This window comes from Trifolium pratense, linkage group LG3 (assembly GCF_020283565.1).
Source record: "Trifolium pratense cultivar HEN17-A07 linkage group LG3, ARS_RC_1.1, whole genome shotgun sequence".
Taxonomy (NCBI): Eukaryota; Viridiplantae; Streptophyta; class Magnoliopsida; order Fabales; family Fabaceae; genus Trifolium; species Trifolium pratense.
The window spans coordinates 26851568-26865293 of NC_060061.1; the positions used below are offsets into that span (position 1 = coordinate 26851568).

General features: G+C 34.8%; 1 protein-coding gene across 1 annotated transcript; it reads left to right on the top strand.

Moving 5' to 3' along the window:
- The first annotated feature begins 588 nt into the window (after positions 1-588).
- LOC123918815 (cyclin-B1-2-like) lies at positions 589-2891 on the top strand. Its single transcript, XM_045970964.1, has 4 exons — positions 589-793; positions 1075-1175; positions 1701-1798; positions 2576-2891. Exons 1-4 carry the CDS (start codon positions 665-667, stop codon positions 2674-2676), a joined length of 429 nt encoding a protein of 142 aa, XP_045826920.1. The 5' UTR covers positions 589-664; the 3' UTR covers positions 2677-2891.
- Positions 2892-13726: the final 10835 nt, after the last annotated feature.

The following is a 13726-nucleotide window of genomic DNA, read 5'->3' on the forward strand; positions in this document are numbered from 1 at the left end:
AAGAAACAATAGGAGTTTTGCTCATAAAGATTCGTCGGTGTAGGTGTTGAGACAACAATCTTGCAATGACGAGTAATTTTATAAAAGAACTAATTTAACGCTATACAATATTCATCCTACAATAATTTTTTTTTTTTGAGGAAACGCCACGACCGGTGCTTACACATAGGTATTATACAGTTTAAAATATATTAAATTACAATTTTCTTAGTATAAAAATTTGATGAAGAACCAATTTCGTGAATGAACGAAAATAGAGAGATCAATTTCGTTAGCGAGTAAAAATAAGGAGATTGAACAAAATATTTTGTTTTAACAAAATCATTTTTTTTTTAAATAAACAAAATCAATATATTGAAAATAAATAAAAAACTAAGAAATCTCCATATTTTTGCCAAAATATTATTAGCATAACTGTATTTACTATTTACCGTGAAAAAAAATTGATTAATTAATTAATATTAATACTAACTTGTTCTCAAAAAAAAAATACTAACTTTTTTTTTTTTTTTTTACTAAATATTAATACTAACTTGATAACAAAGAAATCTCTTTTATTTAAGAAAATACAGTATATATAAAGGCTAGCTTGTTCCTCCTGTAATGTATTGTTAAACTTTTGATACTGAAAAAGAAGCGAATATCGAATCACAGAGAGATAGTTATGGAGGAAGCATCTAAGACCATTGCTCACCAAATCGGCGGTGTCCAAACCGATTCACTTCGCTTCGGACTCCCCGGAGTCAAAAGCGACATCGTTGGTGCTCACCCTCTCGAATCGTCTCTTCAATCTGTAACAATCTCTCTCTCTCTCTCTCTCTCTCTCTCTCTCTCTTTCCTTTTCAATTTCATGTTTTAATCATTCTCTGTTAATATTTATCCGATCTAATCAGTGTTTTTTCAATAGATTTATGTAATTTTTTGCTGTTAGTAATTCCCCCCTTTTTAATTAGGGTTTTGGAAAAAAAAAATTATTGAAGAAAACCTAAAAATAAGTTCTATTTAATTGAATAGGGGATTTTGTTTCTGTTATTGCAAGTTTGGTTTTTGAAGTGTTTTGTGTGTTTGTTTTAGGTAAGGGGGATGGAAGAAGCTATGAAGAGGCAATGCAAAGTGAATTTGTATGGATCTGCTTTTCCACTCAGAGAGGAACTTGACAGGCAAATACTTTCTAGGTATGAGTTTATGGAATTTTGATTATCTAATTTTCAAGTCTAGCTTCATATATTATTCATAAGTCGAAACTATTAATTGCAGACATGAAACCTTGTTTAAATTTGTAAGGTAGGGATTTCAGTCATGGTTCATATATTGGGGACATTGGACAAACAACGGTATAAGAATGTCAACAAAAGTGTGTTTGTATACAAAGGTGTAAACAACTATTATTGGTAACTACCAAGGGACATTGATATAGGGGCTGGGGTTCGAACCCTGGATTCCCCACTTCTCCACACTTATAGTGTGTGAGTCTAGCCACTAGGCTACCGGACCGGTAAAAAAATACTATTGCTATCTGAATGTGAGTAACTTAGATTGCCGTGTTGGCTAGCTGCCTCATGTGGTTGGGTGTGCAGAATTTTGAATCTTGGTAGAGATCTCGTGTTATTATTCTGTTGTAGAAAATATTTGGTTAAAGTATTTTTATCAAACAGGGAGAGAGTTGTTTGAATTTGATATAAAACCATTGTTGCTTGTAGGTTCCAGAGGCCTTCTGGAGTAATTCCTTCTTCAATGCTAGGTTTGGAGACTATTACAGGAAGTCTTGATCACTTTGGTTTCGAGGATTTTCTAAATGGTGATGCGACTTTCCTTTCATTCTTTTTTTGTTGTTTAGCAATTTTACTTTTCTTTTTCCTTTAGCTGAACTATGTATGGATTAATGTTAACATCTGACATGAACTCTATATTTAGGGTCCCTGCATGATCTAATTGTATTTCTATGTTAATGAGTTGTTTTTTTGATTTGTAACTTTAGGTCTTTTATGCATAACATGTGTGGTAAATCTTAAAACAAATATTCAACTTTATTAGATGTAGTTTATATTTTATATTCATCAAAATAAGGTGCTTTTAGGTAATAAGTAATTAAGTTCCTTTTTTTTTTTTTGAGATGATCAATTTTGCAAGGACATTCATGACACTTTAAAACACCAACCATGGTTGCAGAGTCTAACAGAGTACTAATATACACAGAAATTTTTAGATTTGATTCAAACTTATTGGGAATTTGCGTTGCTATTGAAATTTTGCACTGTATTACGATTTTTCTGAGCATTATAGTTTTAACATGACACTGTAAGATAGATGCATAGTTTGTATCCACCAGTTTTATTATTCTAAGCATGCAATGTTATTTTCAACACACCAAAAAAGTTATGAACAGACCACCCAAATCACAATTTTTTGAGTTTTAGCTATTGGATTCTGTCGTGAATTTAGGATCCATGATAAATATTTTACTGATTGAAATGTTATCTGTTGCTCAATACTTTTGGTTCATTGGCATATGGCACTTTGTTGTTGTTGGTACTTCTCTCTGCCCCTTTCTAAATGTTGTTAATGTTGTATGCAGACCCTCGTGAATCAGAGACTGTGCGGCCATTGGACATGCATCATGGAATGGAAGTCCGCCTTGGTCTATCAAAGGGACCGGTGTACCCAAGTATTATATAATCAAATTTTATTGTTATTCTAGTTCTGAGAAACGGGTATTTTATTGAAGCTTCTCGTTGTTCATTAGAAGTAAAGGGTCCAAGGAACTTGCATATTTACTTGTAGACTTGTGTTTGCCCATGTTTCAGATGCTATAAATGTTATGGTCTACATAAACACCGCATAATTTTGTCTTTCAAACGAATTCGATTGAGGTCAAATATGCATTTGCCTGATTTTCTGACAAAGCTATAAGCTAGTGTGTAAGCGAGTAAGCATCGAGAGGAATGAGACTTAAGCTAATTTGAGTAAACATCGAGAGGAATAATTCGAGATTAACAGTAATAGTAACTCAACTTTTACGAAGGTTTATATAGGTAAAAATATGCCACTTGTTTGTTTTGCTGACATTTATAATTTGTCCATTCCTATCCTATGATGTAAGAAGTGTAAGGTACCGTTTGACCTAACTTTTTTTCCTTTTCTTTTGAGCTTATGCAAACAGCTTATGCAATATAAATTAGATTTTATGCTATTTTATAAGTTCATACTAGTCAAAATTGTATTTTTATAAGCTATTTTATCATAAGCTACCTTGAAAAACTTATAATAATACATAAAAATTGCATAAGCTGTTTGCATAAGCTCATAAGCTCATATTATTGTGAGATTGTGGCTAAATTTGTAGAGCACTCATAAATATGTGGTGTGTGCGATCTGTAGAGCACTCAAATATGTGGTGTGTGCACAACCAATGTTTTCAGACTCATGAGTTTGTTCATACTCGTAAAGGGTCTGCAGATTTAATTTGCATACTCTACTTGTAGACTCGTACTAGTTTATGGAACATTAAAATTTACTTTAAAAAACCTACAACTCACATACATATAAAACAAAAAGTAAAAGTATGTAGATAGGGTATTAGTTTCTATGCCAGTAATGACTTTAAACATCCTAAGCTCTAGTAAAATTTTGTCTATCCTCAAAATAACCACCACCAACATCATCATCAAACTCATGAAACAACTTCATCATTAACCAATATTGAATTGCTTAAACTTCCACTTAATTCAACATTGCCACCACCACTATTTTGCACAACATTGGTAACAAAAAGACCAACTTCCACAATGTTTCTAATTCTGAATGTGTGTCGTCATACACAATAAAGGGTTTAAGTGCTTTTCAATCTCTTTTTTGAGTTTGGGGACTTGGCTGATTTTGGGTTTCTTTTCAAAAAAAATTGTTTGACTCGTAAACTCGCGAGTCCATATGAGTCTACCTGGATCTATCAAAAATGATTATATGCGCAATTTAACTCATTTTTGTCTTCTAGATTCGTAAACTTGTATGATTCTACTGCGAGTCTGACAACCATGTGCACAGCTGCTGCAACCTATTAGTGCAATTCAAAATGTTGACAATGAGGATTATGGGGAGTAGTAACATGCAATGATCGAAGCATAAGTCAAAAGCTAATAAGATTATGTAGAAAATTATAATTTAAACTGAGTAAAGCTTTAAATGAATTAAAGCAACCGCTGAACCAAGTTCACCCAAAAGCACACATTATCCACACTCCCAAAACCCAGAAAATTTCAACAGCAAATGACCATCACTTTCCCAGTTTCCCTCGAGTGATATTCCCAAATTCGCATAAGCATGCTATGCATTCACGATCAACACTAAAACGTCCAATGCTAACAACTTCATGCATCAAACCCAGCCCCAAAATAAAATCGCAACCAAAATCTCAAATAAAGCCTCACCACCATATTTATTAAACAAGCACACCAGATTAGCAAGCAATGCTATTTATTATTCGAAAGAAGCAACAAGAAACACACATCTCACAAAAGTGGATATCACATATTATGATATCTCGTAAATTTAGCTCAGATGGTAGGGACGTCGCATATATTAGACTTCCTCCGGTCCTATATATAAGAAAATGTTGAATTTTTAAATTCATTGTGAAATTGATGTATCTAGACAATAATATAGTCTAAATACATTCATTTTACAATAAATCTACAAAATGAAATGTTTCTTATATATAGGACCGAATGGAGTACAAGAGTCGGGACTCTCTTCCTCCCTCATTAAGAGCACTGCTAGATGGTACGAATGACTTGATACAAGAAAGACAAGAATATGTAGTGGGATGATTTAATAATAATAAAAAAAATTATTCTCTCCCTTTTAACGGAAATCATGCGGTGGTGATGATTTAAATCTATGGACCACAACAATTCATGCATTTCGTTTGTTAAGTTTCCGTACCAAAAAGCATTTATGAAACTAAATTAGCGCCTCACACTTTTTAACAAGCAATTACTTCACTTTCCTATATACATCCACCTTTTCATTTTTGGCTTAATTAGTTTATTGGTCCCTTAAAGACATTTTAGGTTTCACAATGGTCCCTTAAAGAAAAAAAGGTCTGGATTGGTCCATTAAAGAAAAAAAGGCCCGGATTGGTCCCTTAAAGACATATATGTTTGCCATATTGGTCATTTTCGTTAAATTTTAACTCCAAATATAACAAAAAATTTCAATTGTTAAAATTTTAAAAATTAATAAGGTTTTGGTGGACCACTTAGACTTAACGACATCCACAATTTAGTCAACTAAAACTAACGTTTTTTGTGAAAAATTGACGGAAAGGACCAATGTGAGAAACAAATGTGTCTTTAAGGGACTAATCCGGACCTTTTTTTCTTAAGGGACCATTGTGAAACCTAAAATGTCTTTAAGGGGCCAATAGACTAATTAAGCCTTCATTTTTCTATGAAACTAAATTAAATGATTATTCGGCTACATGTTATTACTATTGTTATTCCCTCAGTCTCATTTTATAAGATTTCATTTGACTAAATGTATTATTCATATGTCTTGTTTTGATCATATTTTTCTAAAAGTATATGAATGTAAATATTATCATATAAGATCTTGTCTGATTTATTTTGATGAATATTTTAAAATATCAAATTTCTATAATTTTTACTAATAGAGAATTAAAAATATTCGTAATCAAAATTATGTATTGACATACATGTAGTTAGGGGTGTGCAAAAAATCCAAGTAACCTTAACCAAATCACTATCCAAACCATATCCAAAATTAATAACCAAATCCATTTTAAAAAAAAACCACACCAATCCAATACAAAAAAACCAATTCTAAACCATATCCAATTTTTTATAATTGGTTTAAAATTGGTTTTTAAATTGAGGCCCAATAAGGAAAAAACCCAATAGTTTCTTTTTAAAAAAAAAACAAATTTTCCAAATTCAATTAATTATATAATTTAATAAATAAATAAATAATTAATAAGGTGGTGGAGGAATTGGTCAACGCGGTGGTCAACGCCGGACCACCGGCAGCCGGTACGGCGGAGCTCCGGCGACAGACGGCGATGGACGGCGATTTTCCGGTGACCTCCGGCGAACTTCCGGCGACCGGTGCGGTGATCGGCGGTGGTTTGCGGCGGCGCTCCGGCGCTCCGGCCACCGTCAACCACCCTTTAATATTTAATTATTTTTTATTTAACAAAATTTATTTATTTTAAAAATAATTATAAAAAACAGATTTTTGATGGTTTTATTTTTTAACAAAAATCTATATTTTAATTATTTTGGGCTTAAAAAAATCTTATTTGTTGGGCTTAGTTTAAAATATGTTTGGGCTTAAACCAATAATTTATAAAATTAAAGAAAAATTATGTTTTTTTTTATAAACAATAATTATTAAATATGTTCTTTTAATCAATTAAACAAAAAAAAAATTGGCTTAATTATTGTAAAAAAAAAGTTTAAATATATAGGAATTAAAAGTTATAATAATGCATTTTTTTTAAAAAAAAAATAAAATAAAATTTAAGATGAATCAGTTATAAATAAGTAACCTATTTTTTATTATAAACCGGTTATAAATTGGTTTCGAACCGATTATAAACCATATCCAAATTAGTTTTGCAAAATAACCAATTTTTCATTAAAATGGTTTTGGTTCTAAACCAAAACCATAAATATGGTTTGGTGTGGTGTGGTTTTTAAACCATGCACACCCACATGTAGTGGTCAAATGTGTTCTTATATTTTGGAAAGAAGAAGTAATTTTCAATGCAGATAGGCTGCTTCTACTATGGACCATGAACACATGTGGTCCACGATGGACTGTTGGTTTTCAATATTTCCTTTTCAATTCAAACCATTAGATGAAACAATTGTATAGAAGCTATCATCGATCTAAAACACTGAATAATTTCTCTTTTTACTATTTTTCTCCTTTGTCCCATCATTGTCAGCATTTCTACTCTCTTGCAGTCTTGCGTCACTATCTCCCGTCACTAATCTCTCCATTTTCATTTCTTTTTAAAAAAATTATCAATTATATTTAATAATATTAATATTTTATTAATTACTCCCTCCGTTCGTTTTTACTTGTCGTTTTAGAAAAACTATTTGTTTCAAATTACTTGTCGTTTTGATAATTTAAGGTTATATTTTGTCTATTATACTCTCATATAAATTTCAAATATTTAGGAGTATTTGTTGAAACCGTAAAAGATTTAATATATATTTGAAAAACTAATTTTGTTTGGTACATAACATTTTTTTTTGTTACATAATATATTAAATTTATTGAAAAGTTGAATTAAAATAAGGGTATAATAGGAAGATAAGGTGCAAAAATACACTTTTTTGATTTTTTTTCTAAAACGGAACGGAGGCAGTAATAAACTAGTTTAAAGTTTTGTTTATTCGGACAGGTCCATTTATTTTTATTTGATATTTAAGTTCGTTATTATATTAAAGATAGAAAAATATTGTTGGTTTACAAAGGAGTAGAGGATCGAACTCGGAATCTCTTGCATACTACTCAAATTCTTCGCCACTAGATTAATCTAATGGTTTAGAATAGAAAAATATTTATAATAAAATATATAAAAATTTGTCATATAAAGTATAAATGAAATTATTGTGCTATTTCTTGAAAAATTTATTAAATCAATAAATTTGTTTTATTATTGATATTGTCCTGTATATATATTTAAATAAATTATAATTTTTTTTAATGAGGTAATAGACATAATATTTTTTAAAAATGGGATAATTTTGTCAAGATAACTCAAATAGACATAAATATTTTTATTTTTTAAATTCCACGAACTTTAAACCCAAAAAATTCTGTGTGTTCGTCACAGTTGCAACACCATATCATATATATAGGTAATATTTTGTAAATATTATTTTTATATTTTATACTTGTAATATATTACTCCCTCCGTTGTTTTTAAGACTCCTTTTTCGTCGAATCTAGCATTCTTATTTAACTGTCGTTTTGGTATTTTAAGGATACGATTATACCTTTTATCAATTACTCTTATCTTTCAATAAAACTAATTAATGCTATAGTTTTGGTTCATAACATATTAAATTTTTTTTGTGCATCTACTCTACTACTAATATTTTAAAATTGATTATCACCAAAATTACTAATTTATTCTTATTACTTTTAACCACGTTGCAAGTTTTATATCCTTCTGTTGGATATAAATTTGGTATTTATCAATTAAATATAATTGGTGGGTCCAATACTTATTTGGAGGTTATATTGTCAAAATAAAACTTTCAAAGTTGGCGTCGAGAGCCAACTATGTCGAAACCAAAGAGCGCTTCGAGAGCTATGGATAACGCGTCCAGTTCTGGTTTTACCAGGAGGCTATCGAAAGCGCGAAAATCGAATCGAGAGATAGTTGGGCCAAGCCCAAAGAAGAAACAACGAGCGGCCCAAGAGGCATTGGCGCGCGCTGAAGGAATGGAAGATGAAAGTGGGGAACGTGGTCGACGTGGCAGATCGAAGAGCGTCCAGATGATCAAGAAACAGTTACCACTTTGTAGTAGTATTTATAATAGTTTTTCATTCAGAACAAAGGTCACAAAATTTTATACAAACACTCTCTCTAAAATTCTAAGTACTCAGCGATCGAACGAACGGAATTCAGAGGAGAAATGTATGTTTTGTGAACCATCTTTACTTGTAATTGCTTTTTATTCAATGCAATTTGCTTTCCAGTAATTTTCTTTAAGTTTAGTTCCAACTACTTGCTCGAGAAACTGCTATTTCGAGGCGATTCGAATTAGTTTCTCTTGTATTTTGAAAACGATTTAATTTCTAAGTATCTGATTCCTTGCTAAAACGAACATTCAAACAACTTTCTTAAAACGAATAAAACACAAAATTGTCCTGAGATTTACTAGTTGGTCTCGCGAGTTTAAATACTTAAACTAGCGGTTGTTTACCAAATTTTCACGTAAACAAATTGGCACGCCCGGTGGGACGGGTTTTGTGTTTATTAAAATTGTGTTCTTTGTATGTTGTGGAATGAGAAACTTGTTACTTGCATATAACTGATTATAAGTTAGGTTATGGTTAAAACTACTCAGAGATCTAATCCTAGTAAAACTCAAAATTCTAGTGCGATGAGTAGCGAAGCAAGTTCGAGTGGTGGAGTCGATCCACCTCCACAGAGTTTGGTAACATCTGAGTTGGTGAATGTTCCAATATTCTCCAGTCCAACCATTTCGACTGTACATGATGTTATTCCAACTTTGCCAATACCAACTATGGCAATTCCGTCCGTGACTGCTGGTTTTGGACGTTCGAAACCACCATCAGGTCAGGGTTTTATGTATGGGCCTCCCCCTACACTTGGCTTAGGGATGCCAGTTTTCGAATCTGATAGGTATACTTCGTCAAGGGTAACTCCCACACCCTTAACGACTGCGTCTGTGTTGTCTTTGAGGCAGCAAATGGATGAGAGCAACCATGAAATGGTTAATCTCTTAACACAACAAATTGGTACTGTGTTTAATCCATTAATTCAGAATACCAACGAGAGTTATCAAATGTTGGCATTTCAAATGAGTCGAATTGCAGATTTTTTTGGGACACCCCCACCACCTCCTAGAGTAAATCCTATTACTCCACAAGTAATATTACCTGCAATGTCTTCGACTCCAGTGCAGCAAAGGCCAACTTATGTGGCCAATGAAACAGTTCCTAACCCAACACCTACGCCAGTTGTACAAGAGGAAACCTATTATCCTCACGAGGTTAATCAAATACCTCAAGTAGTAAATCAAAACCCTCCAATTGTCAACCCAAATCCACAAGTGGTACATCAGAACCCCCCAGTGGTAATGGTTAGGAGGAACCAGGATCCTGACGAGGTAGTACGGGAGGTGCAGAACAATAACTTGCTTGGCCAACACAATTTGGCCAACATGGTCGAAACGATTTTGGCCCAAAACGGCCTAAACACGGGTTGTCGAAGGCCAAATTTTGTCTCTGCCTTCACTGAATACGTGTTGCAAACAGAGTTACCAAGAGGTTGGAAAGTCCCAAAATACACTAAGTTTGCTGGGGATACTAATGAGTCAACCGTAGAACATATTGCTAGGTATTTAGCTGAATCTGGGAATTTGGCGAATAATGAAAATTTGCGAATGAAGTATTTTCCTAATTCGCTTACCAAGAATGCATTTACTTGGTTTACAACTTTGCCTCCCAATTCGATTCATAGTTGGGCCCAATTGGAAAGGACTTTCCATGAGCAATTTTATATGGGCCAAACTAAGATAAGTCTGAAAGAGTTAGCCAGTGTAAAGAGAAAAAACCAAGAGTCAATTGATGACTATCTAAATAGGTTTCGTTTGCTGAAGTCCAGGTGCTTTACCCAAGTGCCTGAACACGAGCTAGTGGAAATGGCTGCTGGTGGGTTAGATTATTCGATTCGAAAGAAATTGGATACCCAATACCTTCGAGACATGTCACAGTTGGCTGACAGGGTGAGACAAATCGAAAGGTTAAAAGCTGAAAAAGTTAGAAATTCTAAGTTTCAGAAAAAGAAAGAAATAGGTTTTGTTGATTCCTATGATAATGAAATTGATTATGAAATTAGTGATGAGTACTTAGATTTCGATGATAGTGATATTAATGTGGCTGAATTAAAGCCTGGGCCTCCTTACACTTGCAAATTGTTGAGGCCGTCGAATGGAAAAAATCCTATCGAACCAAAAAATGATAAGTTTGTTACGAAGACTTATACTTTCGACATTACTAAATGTGATGAAATTTTTGATTTATTGGTGACTGACGGCCAAATTATTGTGCCAAAAGATATGAAAATACCACCAATAGAACAAAGAAAGAAAAGAGGTTATTGTAAGTTTCATAACTATTTGGGACATAAAACTTATCAATGTGTTGTTTTCAGGGATTTGGTGCAAAAAGCGCTGAATGAAGGAAGCTGAAATATGCTGATAAGGCAAAGCCTCCAATGAAGGTAGATTCAGACCCCTTGCCACCTGCTGACGCTACCTATGTCGAAGTCTATGACTGCAACATGGTCGAAGTGATAGATGCTGCTGCTCCAATCAAGGCTGTGCCTGAAGAGGAGTATGAAAAGAGGGTGCGTGAGGTGTACCCCAATGCTGAGGAAGAACTGGTGGACTTCCTGAATAGGTGCAAGCTGAAGAATGCTGAAGTGATGCTTTGCCCTAGATGCAGTGCTGTGTGCGACAAAGAGGCCACTGCAGGCCTTCAAAATGTTGTACCTTATGCTGAAAACAAGAGAAAATGGCCAAAAGCTAGGCCAAATCAAAAAGCTTGGCCTTACAAAGGGGCCAATTGGGGAAAACCTATTACCAAAGGCCTTTCGATCCAGCAAAGGCTAGGCCCCCAAAACACTTTCAAACCATCTGGGAGAGCACCTGTTAACCAATGGGTGAGTGGACAGTACGTCACTTTCAATCGAAGGATGATGGAAAATGGAAGCTCTAGCAATGTTAACGTGAACATTGTAGCTGAACCCAAGGGTTCAAAAGTGGTAGCTGGAAAGGAAACAGTGAATGCTGCCACTGAAGTCAACAAATACTCTTATAGGAATAACTATAAGGGAAAAAATCCTATGACTCGCACTCAGTGGCGAAGGTTTCAGAGGAAACAAAAGTTGACAGCAAAAGAGGCTGAGGCTGGGGGCAAGGTTGTTGCAACCCAGAAAGCTGAAAAGGTTGAAATGGCCAAGAGGCCAGTAAAAGAGAGGCTTTCCATAATATTGGAAGAGCCAATAGCTGAAAATGCCCAAGGAGGGGCAGAAGATGAGGATGACATGGAGGATAATGATCTCCTGGATGAGGGGTCTGATTTCGACGTCATGGTCAATGTGGTGTCCATTCTGCCACTAGAATATGATGTGCCTACTGAAGTCAATGAGTTGGAAGAAGACTTCGAGGCCCTTAATTTGGCTGATCATAAGCCAATGTGTTACTATGTTATGCAAAATGGTTGTGTGGAAGAGCAAAAAGCTGTCTTCGAAAAGCCAGACCTGGGAATGCAGAACCACTTGAAGGCTTTGTTCATTAGGGCAAAAGTCAATAATGTGGGAATCAATAAAGTCTTAGTGGATGGAGGAGCTGTGGTGAATATCATGCCTCACTTTATGTTGAAGAAATTAGGTCTCTATGACACAGACCTTCATTCCCACAACGTGGTGCTGGCCAACTATGAAGGAAAAACTGGCCATTCCCTGGGGGCAGTGCAATTGGAAGTATGTGTTGGTAGCACAGTTCGAAAGACCTTGTTCATGGTCATAGCTGCCAAACCTAATTACAATCTGTTATTAGGCAGAGAATGGATACATGGTGTTGGAGCTGTTCCCTCAACCATGCACCAAAGATTAATCATCTGGAGAGAAGATGGTTTAGTCGAGAATGTGGAAGCAGATCAAAGTGCATATGTTTCAGAGACATGCACTGTGACTTTACAGAACTTTGACAAAAACCTGGCTTTGATTGCTCCTTGTGGTGAGCAAGATGCTGCCTTCGATCCAAATGAAGTGGTGTCAAAAAATGTATACCACTCAGTCAAGTTGCATCCAACCCATGACTTTTGTTGGGAAAGGGAAGACATAGAGAAACCCTTGTGTGAGGATGCATACCCACCAGTGTCTGGATGGGTCAACCATGATGAGTTTGATGATTGAGTCCCCAGCATGGGATCGGATTACGGCTTACGCAGCCGAAAATAGAATCAAAATGGCTCTTGAGGCCATTAATGTTCAAGAAGATATGGCTGTCGAGGCCAATGGTGACTTAAGAGACGAACTGGCCTTGGAGGCTAGTGAGGTAAATGACGGGAAAAAGCAAAGGTTGGATTGTATCTATGATGATGAGCCTTTGGGTTTTGAGAAAGATCCACATAGTTCGATTCAAAGAATGCAAGCCCAAGATCCTTTGCAGGAAGTTGATATTGGAGATGGCTCTGTTAAAAGGCCAACTTATATTAGTGCCAATATAGACCCAACCTTAAAGGAAAGAATGGTCGAGTTGCTTAAGAAATACAGAGACTGCTTTGCATGGGACTATAACGAAATGCCTGGGCTAAGCAGAAATCTTGTGGAGCATAGGCTACCCCTTCGACCAGACAAGAAACTTGTAAAGCAGCTTCCAAGGAGGTTTGCACCGGAAATCATGACAAAGATCAAAGCAGAAATTGAAAGGTTGCTCAAATGCAAGTTCATTCGAACAACCAGGTATGTGGAATGGTTAGCTAATATTGTTCCTGTTATTAAGAAAAATGGATCACTTAGGGTTTGTATAGACTTTAGAGATTTGAATAATGCTACACCTAAGGATGAATATTCCATGCCTGTAGCCGAAATGCTAGTTGACTCAGCAGCAGGGCATGAATATTTGAGTATGTTAGATGGCTATTCAGGTTATAATCAAATCTTTATTGACGAAGATGATGTGCCAAAAACCGCATTTCGTTGCCCTGGTGCTTTAGGCACCTATGAGTGGGTAGTGATGCCTTTTGGATTGAAAAATGCTGGAGCAACGTACCAAAGAGCCATGAACTTAATTTTTCATGATTTTATCGAAATATTTATGCAGGTTTATATTGATGATATTGTTGTGAAATCCTCCTCCCAGGATGAACATATCAAACATCTTAAAAAATCGTTCGAAATCCTCCTCCCAGGATGAACATATCGAACATCTTA

Bases quoted from the DNA above. Each gene is read 5' to 3' on its own strand.
- LOC123918815 (XM_045970964.1), top strand. From the start codon at position 665: ATGGAGGAAGCATCTAAGACCATTGCTCACCAAATCGGCGGTGTCCAA. The intron at 1,176-1,700 runs GTATGAGTTTAT...TGTTGCTTGTAG, and splicing joins GACAGGCAAATACTTTCTAG to GTTCCAGAGGCCTTCTGGAG. The intron at 1,799-2,575 runs GTGATGCGACTT...TGTTGTATGCAG, and splicing joins TTTCGAGGATTTTCTAAATG to ACCCTCGTGAATCAGAGACT.